At 48.2% G+C, this 19,574-nt stretch overlaps 1 protein-coding gene across 6 annotated transcripts in view; it reads right to left on the bottom strand.

The window, feature by feature from the left end:
- Positions 1-19,574, bottom strand: part of sick (sickie) — a 1,048,559-nt gene that overhangs the window by 694,409 nt on the left and 334,576 nt on the right. For all 6 annotated transcript variants that reach the window (XM_070523275.1, XM_070523272.1, XM_070523274.1 and 3 more), the window contains exons 4-5: positions 18,210-18,282; positions 15,519-15,753 (exon numbers count right to left, since the gene is read on the bottom strand). In XM_070523275.1, the coding sequence (XP_070379376.1) occupies positions 15,519-15,753; positions 18,210-18,282 (308 nt within the window). The remainder of the gene's footprint in view (positions 1-15,518; positions 15,754-18,209; positions 18,283-19,574) is intronic.

Here is a 19,574-nt window from a genome sequence, read left to right as displayed (position 1 = left end):
TGCTGGCTGTCTTCCACTCTTCTGGCAAGCTGCCCGTGTCCCACACATTGTTAATTTGCTGAAGTAAGAATGCATGATCGGCTTCTGTAAGGTTGCGGAGCTGTGTTGTCGTAATTTGGTCTGGTCCTGGCGCTTCATTCGGCTTTGCTTCTGCTAAGGCACGCTGTAGTTCCGCTAATGTGATTGGGCCGGTGAGACCGTCATTTTCCGGCTCTGCGCTTTTGTAGTCGGCATACTGTGGTTGCGCTGGATCCGCAATGTGTGTTGTTATAAGCTCGTTGAATAGGTCGTCGGTGTGCTCAAATGTTTCGAGCAGCTTTCGCATCTTGTGGGACGTTTCCGTCTTTGTCTGGGTGGGGTCAATGAGTGATCGGATGAGATTCCACGTTGAGCTCATATTCAATGTGTCATTGAGCTTGTTGCACGTATCGTACCACTGCTCACGAGTGAGATGTTCAGTGTAGTGGATGATCTGCTCGTTGAGCGTGTTGATGCGTGAGCGTAGTTTTCGATTGAGCTTATTTCTTTCCCATCTCTTAATGAGGGCATGTCGTGCCTCCCAGAGATGAAGAAGATGCTTGTCCGTGCTTGGTTGCTCCCACTTCTCTATTATTTCCTTCGTGTGTGACTGGATTCGTTGCCTGACCATCTCTACCCAATCTTTCAAGTGCAAGTTTTGGAAGTCTCCTACATGTGTCTTGCGGAACTCAATCCAATCCGTGAGGCGGTGCTTGCGCTGGCGTTTTGGGAATCCTTTGATTTGCAGAAATATCTGTATGACAGTGTGGTCACTTCTTAAAGTATCGTGCGTGTTAACCCATTGCGCTGACAGTCGTCCTTTAATGAAGGCGAGATCGGGCGTGGTATCCCTTTCGACGGAGTTTCCGTGCCGCGTCGGGGAGTCGGCCTCGTTAAGGAGAGTTAGCTGGGCCTGTTGCATATGGTATAGTATCGCGGATCCTTTGGAGGAGTTTTTTGTGTATCCCCATGAAGTGTGTGGCGCGTTGAAGTCGCCTGCTATTAGATGATCAAAATACTTCGTTGGCCGCAGATTCGCAACCTCCTTGAAGAAGTCTACTTTCTGTTTTGGCGGGCTATAAACATTCGTGATGAATAAGTGGGGCTGTGCCTTGCTCTTGACAATTTTAGTTGGAAAGACGCGTACAGTGAGGCTCTGTTCCGTGCTGTGGACAACATCTGCCGCTATATCTTTACGAATGAGAATGGCCAGTGTCGAATTATGGCTATACGTCGTATAGCCTGCAAGATGAGGTGTTTGGTTAGTTTCCTGGAGTAGGAGGATGTCGGGTCGACGATCTTGAGCGGCAATGTACTGCGTGAGAAGGCCCCGTTTTCGAGCAATCCCTCTACAGTTTCACTGCCACACCACCAGATTAGTCGCCATTGTTCTACTGATGATTTTGCGGGGCGCCCGCTGTAGGGTAAGGAGTGGGTCGCGTTACGCTGGTAGATCGACGTGCTTTGGGTCGTTCGCACTCTTCCTGGCGCGGTAATGCGACCATCGCAGCCTGCACTTGTGTAGAGACCATCGCCTCTGCCTGGCTGCTGAGGAGCTCGTTGAACAGGGAGCGCATTTGGCTCATTATTTGTTGAGTATATGTTTTTAGCGCCTCCTCAACTTGAGCAGCAACCTGTTGAGCTATCTTGGCCTCTAGACTGGTTTGCATTTCTTTCATTTCGTCCCTTAGTTGTTTAAAATCTGCTTCAAGGTGTTGTAGGGCTGTTGTGTGGTATCTTGCCTTTTTCACTGCCGGTTGCAATGACGCTGGTTCTACTTCCTGTCCTAAGGGTTGCACTATATCACCCAATGGTGTAGCTTCAGGTGCGTGTGCCTCTGCTTGCATGTCCATGTCTTCGGTAGGCTCTAGTGATTGTGACGATAGTATTGACATTTGATTAGGTCTGCGGGTTTGAAGTAGAGCGTTCTTATAATCTTTGGCTACTTTTTGAACTCGTGTTTGAACTTGATATGCATAGGTCGCGGGGGGAAAGGGGAGGTGCCGGGTGACTGACTCACGTTTCGCTGGTTGGCCGGTTGCTCGTCTTGTTGACCTCGGGAATGGTTGTGATCCGGAGACTGGCTGCCACCTCTGGGCCGGTTGCAGTCCCCGGACTGGCCGCCGCTCCCGGAACGGCCGCTGCTGCCGGACTGGCTTTGGCCCCCGAAGTGGTCCCGGCCCCAGGAATGGCCGCGTCCCCTAGATCGGCTGCGGCCCCTGGATCGGCTCCTGCCTCTGGAGTGGCTGCGGCCCCTGGACGGCTGACGGCTTCTGGAGCTACTTCTGTCTCTCGATGTGTTGTCGGAGTTGCGTTTTGGGCTTGGGCTTCGGCTTGCGATGGTGACTGTTTTCATTTGCTTGTTGTCCTTTCGTTGTTTCAAACGCTTCAGGTAGGCCGCTTCTCTGACTGCTTTATCAGCGGCTCGTCGCACTTCACAAGTCGGGTCATCGGCCTTGTGGTCCTTGCCACAATTAGGACAGCCTGGTTTGCAGTGATGATCCCCTACAGGATCTCCGACAGACTTTCCACATGTTCTGCACCTTTGTTTTCCATTGTCGCGACAAACGTCTGATCGGTGTCCTATAGCAAAGCATGTTGAGCAAAATTGCGCCTTGGGTCGGTGAGGGACGCAGCGGTATATACCTCCGCCGAAGATGACCTGGCGAGGTACATGCGAGCCCTTGAAAGTTATGATGGCAGTGGCTGTTTTACCCATCATACGAGCCGCAATAATTTCATAATTTGGGGCTCTGAGTTCACGCATCAATTCTTCGGTGGGGGTGTTCAATTCCACGTTGTGGATCACACCTCTACACGAGTCGTGGGGCGAAGCGATATAGATGTGGACAGGGTAAGTTTTGCCATTAAGAGTGGTTTCGTTAATGCGTTGGAGCTTTTCTGTCGCCGAGGAGTCATCACTGGTTATTATGGCCAAGTTCTTTTCTTTTTTGATGTCTACTGTAGCGGCGCGAGCCTCTGCAGCAGTCAGGGCTGCTGAGACGCTTAGCGCGTCGTGGAGCGTTCGTGGGCTCCACTGAGGTAGGAAAAGGCCAGTTGGCGGACGCAAAATGAGCGTTGCAACGTGCTGCGTACCTTGGGAATGTTTTGATACTCGGATGGTCCATCCATCAGCGTCGGTGACGAATTTCGGGGCCATTGCTGCTGCAGGAGTGCGGGCCTTTGGCGTACTTGACGGTAGGTCTACTCTCCCACCCGTTAGGGCTAGCTGGGCGCCCTGCCAGGTCCGTGACAAAAGCACAGAAACTCACAGTACGTTGGTCCGATCACAGCAGAAGTTGGCCAGAATGTTCGGATGATGTTCTAGAGGAGCCGAGCCGTGTCTGAGGACTGGTCCTTGTCGAATAAGTTGGCATTCGGGGCTTTCCTGTGGAGCGATGCGAAGGCACGTATGCTCGGACAGGAGCGACGCTCGCGCCCCACGACAGAGGAGAAACGGGGCTCCAACTCGCGCTGTCGCTCGCGGCGTCGCGGCGGTATATAAGCAGCTGCGCTTGCCTCTGCTAGACCATAGAGAAAGAAATTCAACAAGAGGGGACACTCTTCAAAAACTGGCAACAGGAAACACGTCACGCCTAGTTTCAACAACGTCCGTTAGTTGACGCGAACATCAGAAAAAAAGAATGTGAAATAAACTTCCAGACAACGTTTTATTTTTTTTATTCCTTCCCACTAAAAGTGAAAAAGTGTTGCGTGTAAATGAACTTATACTTTGCAACTTTTTGTTGCGTTGCCTAGCAACAAGCTAGCGGCACGCCAGACGCGCGTGCATACGTCATGCGCCAGACAAGCCGCAGGAGTGAGCGAGGACGGTCGTACTGTACGTGTGAAGCTCGCGTGCTCGGCGACCCGTCTGTTTTGGATATAGCCCATTTTTGGGGGGCTGCCGGCCTTCTCTATGCTTCTCTTGCGTGTCGTCTGCATTTCCACACGGCACCACTGCACTACTGGACTACGGCAAGGTGAGAAATTGTGTTTGACAGTGTGCGGCGCATTTTAATCACATTTAGGCTTAGTTCGAGTGGCGCAGTTAGCGAAAAACAGCACCGCCGTCCTGGCGCAGTTAATCTGAGTTAATGCCTCGTCCTGGTAGATGTTTGCGACGCTTTCTATTAGCCGCAACATTACTGTAACTTATTTCGGTAGTATTTGGGTACGCTTGCCGCGCCCGGCTTATTGACGCAGTAAGCGAAAACCGGCTCGGCCGTGTGAGGCATTTGCGCGTGGGCATGCGTGCACTACGTCGTAGCGCCTGAGACAGACAAGTTTTCGCGCATTCTGTGGCCCCCAACATTATTGTAACTAACGTCGTTATATTTGGGGTAGTTTAGAAGCACGGTTGCCGCGCCCGGCTTATTGACGCAGTTAGCGAAAAGCAGCTCGGCTGTGTGCCGCAGTTTCGCGTGTACTGAATCTTATTGGTAGAAGTTCGTGACGCATTCCCTGACCCGAAAAAAAGTATTGTAAATTATTTGGTAACTTTTTGGGATACCTTGAGGCTTGCTCGCCGCGCCTGGGGTTGTGAAGCTGTTAGCGAAAAGAGCAAGCCGCGCCCGCGGCCACAGTGAGTTAGTTTTGCGTGTACTGAATTTTAGTGGGACAAGTTTGTGACGCATTTTAAAGCCCTGCAACAACATATACATTATTGCGGTACTCACGCTTCTCGAAAACGCGACGAGCGATTGCCGAGAGTGATAACACGATAGTGTTGCATGCGCCGGCAGAACGCGTAAAAGATAACACGGAGGAGCTCAAGAACATGACATTTATGTATTCTGAGCGACTGAAAACAGGCGTTGCACCGACGAGTCTGACTTGAGTGCGATTAGAAGGCATTCTGCGAGCGTGTAACATGGTCTGGCCTAGCCTGTGTTGTAGCTACCTTTGTGTACTTGGCGTACCATCGTGTCGGCCGAGGCCAAGTTGTTTTGGAAACGCGCAGTTACCCGTGTATTTGTGCACTTAAAGAGCAGGAAATAATGCCCGGGAAAGGAGGGGTGCTTGAAAATCGGATGTTCCGATTTTATGGCATTGTTTCGGAGGAGTCTTTGCTACTAAATGTACGTAAAAGTGAATTTATCTGTAATGCCGCTCATTCACCACTTACGCACGTTTCGCCTCTACACGCAATACTCCTGTTAGGTCAATATACGGAAATCATACATGCTTGTAATTTACTTTCTTTCAGCTGATGGCATCGGGTGGAGCATCGTACGGCAATGACTGCTGCTTACCTGGTGCCACAACTTTGGATGAATGCAGAAGAAGCCCGGAACGAGCATTTATATAGAGCAAAATAAACATTCCATCATTTCAGAAGACGTCTTTCGTTTTCTTTATGAAATTGCACCTGACAGATTCGGCGCAGTCTTGTAAAGGTCAATCGCAATCGTTTCTACTTAAAACGATTCCACGCGAAGGCCACGCGAGGTTCAGCAGAAGCGAAAAAAAAAAAAATTGAATGCCGCGCCGAGCAGCGGAGCCGGCGCGGCGTGTACCAACTGGTTTTCAAAACGCGCGCGCCCAAAACCGAAACCGGAAGGAGTCAACAACAACCGCTTGGTGTGCTACAGTCAATTCGGCCGCTGGGCTCTATGGGAGTGTCCGCTCTTGTTGAAATTTCTTTCTCTATGGCTAGACACTCACGAGGTGAGATGCCTCCTGGAGATAGAGCTGCTCGTTGGAAGGAGAGGCGAAGGTTGCGGCGTGCTACAGAGACTGTTTCTAGGTGGCTTTGCTACGGCGCAGCGACTACGCGCCTCGTATCGGACGCGGTGAGCGTCGAGCAACGCAGCGTTCGGCGCGACAACGAAATGTGCGCCTGAGCAAGCGCCGCACGCCTGAGCCGACGCCGACGACACCGGCTTTTCTGCGGCACGAGCTCCTTAACGCTGTCGCGTTAAAATAAAGGCTAGTATGCTTCGCATCCTGGGCTTAGCCTTAGCTAAGCCACAGCCATTTTTTTGCAATATTTACACTTCTGAAGCCTAATAGAATAATAGAGACATAGCGGTAACAATATACCTTTCGATTTTGTGAGACACGAGATTCCTAATTGCTCAGGGATTTATCCACTTTGCGAATAGTTGATGTTACAGCCAGAGAGTGAAATGTGGTTTCAGATGGGTGCTAAATTTTTGAAGTTCGCACTTGCATAATCACCTCGACCCTTCGAATGAGTCTACATTACTTTCACATTATGAGCATTATGTCGAGTCGCTCATCTTGCACTCGAGCAACGATTCACTGATTGAGTGGTCGGGTTACGCACTCCGCGGCTTAGCGTGTAAAGGATGACGCAATGTGCTGCAAGTATTGCAATGACCTGGTGTAAATATTGAATTGCCGAACATAATCAGCAGGAATGAACTTTACTGGGCGAAATTAATCGTAATAAACTTGAATGGGATTAAGTAATGTAACATGAATTAATTTTCATTACTTTTTATGTCGACTGAACATAAGTAGTATATTCGCAATTAATCCTAATTAGGCTTAAATCATGTTATCTACTTTAATTATTACTCATTCGCCTTAACCAGTTTAATGTTATCAAAGCGAAATTAAGCCTAATTCATCCGAATTGCGGGAAATTATTCCCGATTAGCTTTAAACAATTTTATGTTAATCTATCAAGTAGCAGTTTAATTAGGCTCAAGTACCCGTACATAGTCTTGTTTATACTCAACTATTCCTTTGTTTAATTAGGCCTAATTATTTGCTTACTTGTCGCAACTGGAGTGGGACGCTTTATTTCTGCACCGACTGTAAGGTATGACCGACTGCATGCTATTGGAGGCGAGGACTTACCGAGTAGCCATGCATCTGTCGGAAGCGCCTCCGTTGCGTATAATATGAGGGATCACGCGGCCCGCTCCTCATAGGTTTCGCTTACGGCGCTCAATAAAAACACCACGCGGCAGCCCTCCTGGACGTAAGTACTCTGAAAAGTATGCAAGTACTCTCAAAACGGGGGAAGTTTTTGACTGTCGATATAATAAGCTTGGGCAAACTGAAAGGACAGAATCGTTCACAGACGCTATCTCTACCGAATACGTACAGTGAACGCCACTGCGCGGTCTGCGCGATGGAGTCTCCTGAACCGTCTTCTTGCGTTAAAGGTAGGCAAACGCTGAGAGTAAACTATGTAAAACATGTTCTTATAGTGGTCTGTTTGCATAACCAAATGGAGCATAACAGAATGAAGCCTCAATGCAGCAATTGCGCGGGTTCGCAGCGACGAACTGTACGTCTGCTTGCATGACCGCGCACAATGTTTCGCTTACGCTGTGAGCGCGTTTTCACACCGTGCCGTGGGCTATAGGCCGCAGCATATGAGCATTTGACAGTACACAAGCAGCCATTGTTGCGTGTATGCTGTCAGAACTGTTCAAAAATAATTTCGTTATAGAGACTTCAACGCCTGCGGCGACTGTGATGTGCCATCGCGACGTTTCAATCTTTCCTTGTCTTTTAAATTCTTGGAGATTTCAATATTATTTCTCAAGTTGCGTCAAACTGTATGTTTATCGTATCGTCGCACTGTATGTTTTCAGCGTGCTATTTCCCTCTGCTTGTTTTTTGTAATCGAGTGCATTAATTATTAACACAAACATGACCATATTCCATACCTGTCTTTAATGTGCGTGTTACCGCTCCCTTTCCGTTCCACTGAACTTGCCAGTATCTAGCATCAACAAGTTCATAGACCAAACCGTCATGACATTAGCCGGGCAGCGCGCAGTCACTGTGCCGTAACAGAAATCTTCCTCGCGTCTGTGCTTGTTGCATACCCGAGTTGTAGCCGATGGCTGTCTGCCGGTTCTAAGTTTTGCGAGCCAAGCTTCACGCAGCTCCTTGTCCTGCGGCTACGTGTGAATAAGGCTGACACCGGGCTCCCTTGTGTACGTCCGGCACCGCGGCACCGAGCAGTAGCCTACCATGCTGCAAGCCTCCAAAGGCAGCCACTACCTATTGTAGTACTTTCAAAAGTTGTCAAGCAGATACCCAAGGCGGTAAAGTTTTACCACTTCATCAGAACTGCAGCGCAGGTGAAACTTTAAACTTTCGTTTTCAGCTCGCTTCGGCGCCTCCGAAGCAGCCGACGCGGTCGCTGTGTACGCGCGACCCCTCATGCCACGTCATGTCGAAAGTGGCGCCGGCTTTTCCAGTGATGGAGCTCGCCCTCAATAGCTTCAAACTCTGGAATAACGCCCATACACTTGCGCCTAACCCGCGTTCACGAAGTAATACGTCAGTATAATTCTACACGTGTTACATTGTCTGCAGATTGTTCTATGTTTGTTTTGTATTTTATGATTTGCCACTAATTAAAGTGGGCTTTGTTGCGCTTCTCTGCGGGACATACCGGCACGTATGGAGACTGCTCTCGCCCAAACCCGATAACATCGTGTGCGGGGCCACTCTCTTAGGGGGCCTGTGCATTTCCTGCAGCCTAAAATGCTTTGCCAAGCTGCACGTATACCCTCTTCCCCGTCTCGGCAACGCCTTAGATCGGCTTGACGAGGCCAGATTTGTCACTACACTCGAACTCCTCTCCGGCTACTGGCTGGTCGGGCTCGACGAGAACGATGCGGAGAAGGTTGCTTTTATCACACTGGACGGCCTGTAAAATTTAAACCGCTTTCCTTTTGCACTCTCTAATTTTCTTGAAATGCTCCAACTGGGTCCTTTACACTTGAAATGGTCAATGGCGTCGGTGTATTTAGTGCACAAACGATGACATAATGGTTTACGCTCCCAAGTTTTCCGAACAACGACGGCGTTTTGAGCTCGTCTTGCGCGCTTTAGATGACACTGCGCTCCGCATAACGCCTTCAAAGTGTTGCTTCGGCTATTCAGATGTTATCTACTTGGGTCACGTTGGGTCTTGTTTAGCTAGCATTCTGCGTCCTACAACGGCCGAACAAATTAAATGATTTTTGGGGGGATTCCATTCCTACATCCGCCGTTTCGTCCCTGTCTTCGCCGCTGGCGAGGCACCCGTCCGTGAACTTCTGAAGGAAAATCAGGGGTGGCATTGAGACCCCGACCAGGGATCAACCTTCCAGAACATATAAGCGGCCCTGACGAAACCACCGACACTCACACACTATCAAGAGGGTGCCCCCTAGCATCATACACACACGCCAGTGGTCTTGGCCTTAGGATGGTTTTTGTACAATACGATTCCACAGGGAACGAGAATTCCATTGCCTATGCCAGTCGCCGCCTCTGTGAACCAGACCGACGATACCACGCTTCAGAACTTGAGTGCCTCGCGGTAGTTTGGGCCATTGACAAGCTTTCGCATTACATCTATGGCAAGTATTTTACTATTATTACCGACAACGTTGCACTGCGCTGGCTCCGAAAAAAAGACCTTAATGCCAAACATGCCCGGGGGGCGCTCAAACTTCAAGACTACAGTATCGCGGTGGTTCATCGTAGTGGCTCTTGCCACCAAGACACCGACTACCTGTCACGCAAGCTTGTCGTTACTAAGTACTCTAAGCCGGCATTTGCAGTAATCGATCTTATAGCTGCACAATCAAAGGATACCGAAATCTGCGACATCGTCCGGCCCCTCTCTGGTGATACCAGTACACCTAGGTGCCGCATCGAGAGAATTTCATAAGCTTATGCAGTCCGAGATGGTGTACTTTATTATCGGCGTACAATAAGTGAATCGGACCAACGTGTGGTGCATGTGGTGTGGGGATGTGTGGCTCTCACGCCTTCCCTGAGATCTAGTTTTCCCGCATAGCTCGTCTCCTGCAGGGCGGCTTCGCCCGGCGAGTGGCCTGGCGCCCGCGGCGGTTGGAGTGGTTGAAGCGCCGTACGAGAGATGGTGCGAGTCTTGCGCTGCGGCTAAAGCCCCTGCGGCGGGGTTACTTAGGCGCGGGCAAGAAATGCTCTTCCTGTTGGGCGGCGGCCCGGCGAACGCGGTGGACGTCCCGCGCGTGCGCCGGTCCATGCTTCTGCGAGACCGTCTCGCGTGGCCGCCTTCGAACGCGCCACCGTTCGCGTGACCGTACACGCGAACAACCGGGCGTTGGGATCCAGCATGGGGCGAAAATATTCGCTCGCTATCCGGTCGCGGTGAGTCGGACTTCCAGATTTGTCGTGCGCCCATCGGCATGTTTTGTGGACAGCAACTTGGCTAGCAGGCATTGATCTGTGAAAGGTGCAATAAATGCCCTTGTGACTGTTTGCACTACTGTGTTGTCGTTCCTTTGTCCCAAGAGCATGGGTGGGAGAACCCCACAGTTGCCATGCGGCCATCCATACTTTTCTGCTCGCCACCAGGGTCAGCAGAAGACTGGCTCGCGTTAAGACAAAGTTCTGGCGGTCTGGCATGCGCTCCGATCTCTACCTGTACGTGCCATCCTGTACCATTTGTGAAGCTCGAAAGGTCGTCACAAACCCAGAAATTGTTCCCTTACAAGCAGTCGGCCCTGCTAACCAACCGTTCGATGTCGTGGGCACTGATCACGTGGGCCTGTTTTCTCGCAGCCAGAATGGCAACAAATTTCTCATTGTGTCGTGTACCACTTGAAAACTGTTCAAGGCGCTGGACTCCCGTTCATGATTTATTGCATGGACGCTTTTGCGCGTCACCTCATGGGGTCATCATTTGATCTTGAACAATAAGTAAGATACTAGGTGTTATCTTACTGCTATGCCCTTATAATTTTATTCTGCGAAACAGCAATTGTTGTCTGTCTACGATGCTGGAATTTAGTTATATACCGATGGAGCTACGTTGGCTATCCAAAGCATTCTACTCTTGCATTCTACTTTTGACACAATGCTTAGCGACATTCCTAAATTCTTGCAAGTAAATCTCTTATGCGAAGCATTCTCTTACGTATACCCACTATCTACAATGCGGGCCTCTGTTAAATGGAACACCCCACACGGCTCTCCCCGTATTTGCGCTCTTGTTGCAAGTGCCTGCTGAAACTATGTCAGTACTGTCCACAGGGGCTGAGAATAGTGCCAGCGCCAACAAGCATAAATAATCATGCGCGACATTTGCAATTGCCTAAAGGAAATATTCACACGTGCCCTACGCACTGATCTCTTCCTTTTAACTGTGGGACGCAGTGTGCAACATGCTTGCTAGCGCTAAGATTGCACTAAATTTGTCCTTTGTTATTGCAAACGGAATACTTGTTTCTTTTTAAGAAAAAAAAAAGCATCTGAACCAATTGTTACAGGTACCTTGGGAGCCTGTCGCGATCACTTTCATATACTGTAACAAGACAACCCTTGCCTTATAATTGAAAACATGCTCATCGATGAACGTTGCCGCTGTAAAATGAAGGTCACAGGAAAATTATATTATTATTTATTCAGCGTTTGAGCTGTTATAGATTTGTGCTTTGCCTTCGAGGCAAAATCATCGAGGCGGAAGCTTAGGTGCCTTGCAAATGCACAAATAATGCGGCTTTCTCAGGTGACATTTGGCCGTGGGAAACCTATACGTCTATAGGTAGCGAAATTGTCGCAAGATTCTTGCAGGACAGCTGCAACGTTAACGGCGGTTGACTGAACTAGCTTCCAAGGAAAGCGTAAGATGGAAAATAAAAAAAAATATTGTAGTAAATTCTTTTTTGTGCTTAGTAATGAAATAACATTAAAATGAAGTCTCTAAGTCAAAAACAAACGAACAAACAAATAAACAAACGAAGCGGCCTACTAATGCTACCGTTCGTGTGCCTGCAAAGAGGTAGGAGCAAAATCGCTTAGCGCATTCATCTACTGGTGAGTTGAAGTATTTCATTTTTCTCGGTGTGTTAGGTGCGCTCACAAACTGAAAGAAAATCCAACGAATAGCCGTTTGTCACGCTATCCATTATGAAAAGGAATATAAGGGATGCTCGAGCTGTAGCATATATTTTTACTTTGTTGTCTAACATTATTTCGAGCAAAACCAAACAAAAAAGAAACACAGGTATGTGCAAAAAAAGAAAATAAGAACGATGTTGCCGCAAGAGTGATGGCTGCCAGCATTCCCATGCGGCAAATACGAGAACTACGGAAAAAAGTCAATATCTCTGCCTTTTCTTACAGTATGGTTGGCGCTATACGAGAAAAAAAAAACAAAAACAAAAACAAAGTGGAGCTCATGTGGGAACACGAAGAAAAACAATATTGGCGAACTCCATAGAAAACAAAAGCGCGCTAGAAGGCCGCCGACAAATTGCGTCATACCTTATTTGGAGCTACGGTAGTCGACTGAGGCATCGCCGAGGGCGCATTCGTCTTTAATTTTTTATCCGTGCGTCACTTTTCGGGGCAATGTAGGAGATACAGGGACGCAACAACACTCATTTGTGCCGCGATACGTCGGCAGTTTATCTTGGCTGCGCCTGCTTTAGCGTACTTTATGTCGTTATCAGTTCGAGGGACTTTCAGCATATCTATGCAGCGATCTGCAACCTGAAGAAGCAGTCATTTAGTCACGGGGTGGCACAGCCGACGACAGCGTCGTAAGGTGGGGCCGGGCGGTATTTCACTACAATTTCTCGGTCATTTTGTTTCGCCAAACAGCAATTGTTGTCCGTCAATTTACGACCCCGGAACTCAAATACATACCGACGAAGCTACATTGCGTATATAAGGCATACTGCTCTTCTATAATAAAGTGCAGTACTGTCTTTCGGGAACAATAGTTCCTAGAAGAAACTGCGCCTCTCGCACGCTGCACGCAAATGTGGCGAGCCATGGATTTACACGCTCGTAAATTGCGGCGAGAGAACGCGCGTGCCCGAGACGAAGTGGCAATATTGCGCAGTAAACAACGCCGTCGGCGACGGAGGGAAGAGCACTGCCGGAGGCGAAATAACGCTGCCGAGAAAAGACATGGCGTGTGAACTTTAGCACTCTCGAGAAAACGGCGAATGGAAATAAAACGACAACAAACAAACAGTAAAAACAGGAATGACATATACCGAAAAGCAAGCCAGAACGATAACATGAACGAAAAGAAACAAAGGCGAGGCTACGGAAATTGCTGCCCTGTGAACCTCCGCGCAAAAGAAATCGACCGCCGGTCTCATTCTTGGTGGTGCCCTCTCTACGTGTGAAGCCCAACTAGACGATCACCTATACAAGCCTCAGGGATCACAAACGTCTCTCATACGACCAGGGAGCAGTCAAGGTGCATACGACGCGCCCAGTGCGTTGCATGTCTCGGAGGCTTAGGCAACAGGTGAGGCTCGCAACAAATAGATGGCGCATGCATCCCAAATACAACATAAGTACACTCGGGTGCCTGAATGCTCCGTGTCCTCGCCCCACTCTTGTGTACGGGAGAGGAGGTGCATGCAGACTCACTAAAGTACACACGGCGCGCCAAAGCACGCTCGCCTTTTCGCTGTCACAGCCTCGGTCGCGCACTCGCAGGGACCGCGCCGCAGTGACTGTTGAGTTACCTATGTGTGGCCTGTTGTTTGGAGTTGTTGCCCCTTGATAGATGCTAAGCAACTGACACTTGCCTTTGTCAATGCATGGCATGCAGGGAGACCAACACGTGGTCGTTGCGTGCCCATGGCTACCGCTCGACAGGGGAGTGTCTGAGGCGCCCGGGACAATTACGTTTGAAAACTAGGGCTAAGTGGGATGGCATCGCCAAACCGTTAATCGCTTTATATATGTGACAGGAAGATAACGTAACCTATCTGGAAGCGAAGGTAGCCTTAACCACGGGCGTGATAGGTATATCGATGTGTAGTATGGAAATAAGGTTGCTCCTCTGTGAAACATTTTCTCGTTGCTATCTGAATCCTTAGCAACTCTAATGTGGCAACTAGCTACCATTTTGACAAATCGCCATGCAGCTACATCGCATCGGATGGCTCACCAAGTGCGGATCTCGCCTGCAGATCACTTGCAATAAACCGTAAAATAAAATTATACAAGGTGGCATGCTTGAGTTCAAAGTTGAAACTCGAGACATGACAATATATAATTAACTTGGGGAACGCTGGCTAAATAATATGTACATTGCAATGCTAATGAAGAATTTCGTGTAGCACAGACACGCAGCGCGCAACTGCGTCGGTGCCCTGCCCTGGTCGAACAGGCGCACGGGGTCTTGCCACCCGTGTCCAGTCTCCGCGCGTAGAGCGCGAGGGAAAAGAAACACTTTTTTTTTTTCGCGGCACTTGTGGCGTCCAAACTTCTGATTGTGACTGTATGATTCACGAGCTTCAACTTATGTTCTCTGTAGATCAATAAGAACGGCACCACCAGATTTGCAATAAAGAGTGGGTATTTTCTTTGTGACAGCGCTGAAAAATTCGGCAGAGACCCTTACGAGTGCTTGCGTGTGGGAATGCGGAAGCATTATAGTTCTTTTGTTAAAATGTTTGCGATTGGTGTTTAAGACATTCATTAAAGTTGTCCAGGTGTGTGGCGCAGACGTTGGCCAATCTGAATAAATGGCACACGTGGAGAAATCGGTCTCTCGCTCACCAAGTTCAGCGGCGTCGGATGCGGCGGTTTCGGAGGGTGCACGTACCCTTTGGTCGTGGAGAAATTTGCAATGTGGAACTAGGCCACACCTTTAGTCAGTCAGAACCGCGTAGCCGCCATGGCAACGGGGAAGCGGGCTAGTCTCGCACCCCCAACGTACCTGTTTACAGGAGCCTGCCTGAGAAATTTGACGTCAACCTTGACGTGTTTACAATATTTGCGCCATTAGCCAGTTTTGGTACCATTGCTCGGCCACGCCGCCGCCACCACCAGATTTTCGCGTAATGGGGCTTATAGTGCGTTGGCATTAATAAAGTTTCATGACAAGAGCTCTTCACCATGAAAATCTATCTATAGGTTAGGTTCCAAGCGACGCTTTTGGAGGAGTCATTGTTACAACATAGATGAAGTTTTGCCTTTTATAGCGAGCACACTGACGTAAAGAAATACTAATTTCCCTACGTGGCCCTAGATGAGGCTACCTTCCTTTCTTTTTTTCTTTTTGGTCTTAGGCACTCAGTTAGACGGCTGCAGTAGAATATCCAGTTGGGCAAGTCGGTATATCTTTACAGAAACGTGAACAGCGCAAACGACAAGTGGCAGTGAAAAGTCACGTCAGGGGTGACTCGCAAGAAATATTGACTAATTAATGTTTACGAAACACTGCCAACAGTAAATCTGCGAGCCAGCACCTGTTCTTCCACCGTTACTTCCAGTTTGCACTGTTGACTTTTCAGTTTGATTGTTATTCACATAGTTTCGTTTCACACGTTCTTTTTTTTCGTATAATATTGCTGCTGCGTCGTTGCCAAGACATGATGGCATGTGCTGTGGGCCTTGTGAAGCTCCGCGAGACAGCTTTTTTTTCCCGCCGCTTACTTAGTAGAACAAGTAATCGTGTCTGTATCGTGCTTACAAGGTGGCAAATACAATGATTTCATTAGATTTCAACCATCCCCGGAGGAAAAAGACACAAACTACTCCAGGCCGCGTACCTCGAGCAGTTGTTTGGGGCGTGCATGGAGGCTGCCATCAGGTCTGGCGGTGACTTTGTGCTGGGTGCAGTGGGCGAGGCGAGACTGCCATGGGAACCCTGCAGGTGCTGACGCGAAGCGCCTTTGGTCGCGCTGCCCGAGGACGCAGCTGCGGCGGCCGCCTTCTGTGCCTGCTTGTAGCGGGACAAGCTGAAGAAGAGGCCCAGGATAGCCTTCAGGTTGCCATCGCGGATCTCTGTTCAGGGAGAAAGAAGGCAAGACGAACGCAGGGGTTAGCCTGGTAATGCCTACTCAACAATGCGACGCAAAGGAACGGATGGGCGACAAGAACACGACAGAAAAGCTGGCGCAGTTCTGAGGGAAAGGTGGAGCATTGATAGCGACAGAAAAGTATTAGATGACTGCACGAAGTAGAGCCCGTGATTTCACAGGCGATATAGATTGCAGCAAGCAATCGCTTCTTAAATTAATTATCAAAGAATTGCGCTACGTGCAGACAGGCAAACATGAACACATCTCACTCGATGACTGCGAGCACTCTCTGTCACAACGCTACCGGGATGAAGAGATCCGTCCTCCGATGGCGATCGCTCCGGGCTTCCTATCGCGTCACCGCGTCTCCGAAACTTCACGTCATGCCACCTTGAACACTAGGCGCGCGGGAAGACAGTGAGCGTGGAGCCACCAGCCGTCTAGGCTTCCACTTTCGCACCGGCCGCAGATTACCTCCGAGATACGGCGCGCGGGCCACCTGTGCGCACTGCCGCACGGACAGCCATGTGCCGCCACAGCGGTGCTAAATCGGCTGACTCGATAACAGCGCCACCGTTAAGCACGGAGGCACCCTTTGACCAAGTGCTTGCTGCCTTTTCGAATCGCAGGAGCCATCGGTATTGGTTCTTTCTGGCGCGACCGTGTGCTGCTGTTGCCGCTTGCCGTTGCCGAAAGCCTTTCTTCAACCGTGCTTTCGGCCAGCTTTCCGACCGCGTGTGTTGCCTGCGATATGGTTGGCAGAGCTTAAGTTTGGCTTTTTGCCTGCAACAGACCACTTCATAATAGGTCAGTGCTAGTTGAGAGAAACAGTTTCTTCGTTTGCTTGTATTTAGATAGAAGGTTCGCAATAAAGTTTCCAATTAACTGCTTAATTGTTTAACGTAATCGGGTGGATATATTACTAAACGGAACAATTTCTTTTACAACATTCCGACTCACTTTTCTAGGACAAAAGTGCGCGGTTTCGGCAAAATCACCGCGGCTTTAGTGCAGGTTCTAAGGTAGAGGTGAGAGCCAATATGGCGCCACCAGAGACGTGTCCCTATCATGAAAGCTGGGCCTGGTATCGAGGTTTCCTAGGGGGGAGGCGCACGCTCTACTCCCTCAGCGCCTGCTTTATCACGTGAGCTTCCACAAAAAGCAAACCGTGTACATCAAGCAAATGTCCTTCTAGTCTCGTCCCCTCATGCTTTCTCTCGCATATGCAGCATACACGCTATCTTATCGTACTCGGACTTTATAATGGACAAGATGGGGACGGCGACAGTGACGGCTAGAATTCTCCGGGAGCAGTTAACTGCTGGAAATTGCGCTGTGAGCGTGCGCCCGCCCGGAAGAGAATAAATTGAGTGATTATATTTATAGACTACGTTGTATAAAACGTTATTGTTTGCATCAGTACGGTATAAACAGAATTTCCTTTAGTCCTTGCAGCTTTTACAAAGCAAACGTTGCAATAAAGCGGGGGTGCGTACGAGAGTAGAGTCCTGTCGGGCACAATATCACTGTTTATTGTTTTCATAAATCATGTAAGTCTATTACAAGTACCGTCATGAGCAAAATTTTGGAGAACATGGCATCAGCAAAAGATTTAAATTTCTTCCAGCACAGCCGTGCAACGTGGCAACATACGAATGCATTGCATTGAAAGGCCATGCGTAAGTCGGTTGTAGCACTTGTGTTTAGCTAGCGTGCCTGTAGACTAAAAAAAATAATAAAAAATCGCGGCATGTGTAGTTTGCAAACTTTTGCCCACGAGTGTATGCTGTTAAAGCACGCGGCTTGCCCTCATGTTTTGCTATATTTGCATTGCAATGCCGACGGCTTCAATACTCGACTCATTATTCTGGCATGCGTGCTGAACAACTTTCATAAATTCCTACTTAGTCTTAGTACATTTACTCATGAATTTAATGCTATGAAAGTCGGGCATCTAGTGTTTCGCTCAACGTCTGGCTTCATCAACTATACGATCACTGACAGCACAAGATTATGTGCTCTTGTGTTCCAACCACACACAAGAGTGCTGCACGCAACAAGAACGCAAAAAATCATTATATCTTGATATGCACTTGAAAGACGTGCTATGGCAATTCCGTTCGCTGCAGAAAATACGTAGGCACGTAACCTGCTCATTCAGGTAAGAGCTCTCCAGTTTCCCTGAAAAGAATCGCGCGCAATTAACAAACTTGTGATCATTTCACCTAAACATAATCGCATCAGAAGAACTTCAGTTTGGCTTAGTTGGTATTTACTGCAAACCATATAGACCGCAATAAAGACGGGGACAGAGGAAGAAAACACCGCCTGTGCTGTTTATGTGTTTTCTTCCTCTGTCCCCGTCTTTTTTGCGGTCAATATGGTTTGCAATAATCGCATCCTTCGGCATGGCTACCCTGATGAGAAACACTCACTGACCTTTCGAAGTGACGCCGTCGAATGTGACGCCGATGGACCTCAGGTGCGTGAGGCAAGCGCTGATGTTGTTCACCTGCAACGGAAAATTTATATCATATAAACGTGCGTTGGTCACATCACATCACTCGGCGAACTAGTACATTAAGGAGAAGTAATCGTGATAAGGCGCACTCATCGACATTGCAGACGATAGTATGGCCTCAAAGTAGTTTATTTAGATCGTGCAGTGTAGTCGCAAGTATTCATAAAAGTCAGTGCCTAGGAACTTTTCAATTCAGCACGACACAGTTGCCCTTGATTACTAGCACGTTTCCTTATTTCGACTTTGCAATTGTGTATGTCCCGTATACCAAGTTAAACTGACGGCATGTTACTTCAAGCATTTTCAACCACATCACCCGGGTTCGACTGCCACCCCTGCGGTCGCACTTCGATGGGGCGAATTGCGAAAAAACAAGAACATTGTGCTGTATTAGTAAATTTGTCATCATCATCAGCCCAATTACGTTCGCTGCAGGAGAGAAGGCCTCTTCAAGCAACCTCCAATTACCGCTGTATTCTGCAAGCTTGCGACTTGTTATGCCTGCAAACGTTTGGCAATTTCATACCACCGACTAGTACTTTGTTGTCCCCAATAACTGCAGTTCCTTTCTCTTGGCAGCCATTCATTAACTCGAATGAAATACGGATTATCTGCCGTACGTCTAACATGCCCCACCAAACTCTATTTCTTCTTAATGCGAACTAGAATGCCAGCTACCCCTGTTTGCTCTCTAATCCCCAATGCTGTCTTCCTGCCTCTAAACGTTAATGTGTGTGACCCGGCTATCTGTTATAAAAACAGCCCAACAGAGGGTAGAGGGCGCAAAAAACAGACGAACACTGCTTGCACATAAGCTGGTTGCTTTTAGTTTTTCTGTTCTTTCTTGTATTACCTGTGTTAGCAACTTGGAAAAATTCAGTTCGATTGTCATCACGTCCTCCGGTATCTATCTATCTATCTATCTATCTATCTATCTATCTATCTATCTATCTATCTATCTATCTATCTATCTATCTATCTATCTATCTATCTATCTATCTATCTATCTATCTATCTATCTATCTATCTATCTATCTATCTATCTATCTATCTATCTATCTATCTATCTATCTATCTATCTATCTATCTATCTATCTATCTATCTATCTATCTATCTATCTATCTATCTATCTATCTATCTATCTATCTATCTATCTATCTATCTATCTATCTATCTATCTATCTATCTATCTATCTATCTATCTATCTATCTATCTATCTATCTATCTATCTATCTATCTATCTATCTATCTATCTATCTATCTATCTATCTATCTATCTAT

This window comes from Dermacentor albipictus, chromosome 8, assembly GCF_038994185.2.
Source record: "Dermacentor albipictus isolate Rhodes 1998 colony chromosome 8, USDA_Dalb.pri_finalv2, whole genome shotgun sequence".
Classification (NCBI taxonomy): domain Eukaryota; kingdom Metazoa; phylum Arthropoda; class Arachnida; order Ixodida; family Ixodidae; genus Dermacentor; species Dermacentor albipictus.
This window is presented reverse-complemented; position numbering and strand designations above follow the sequence as displayed.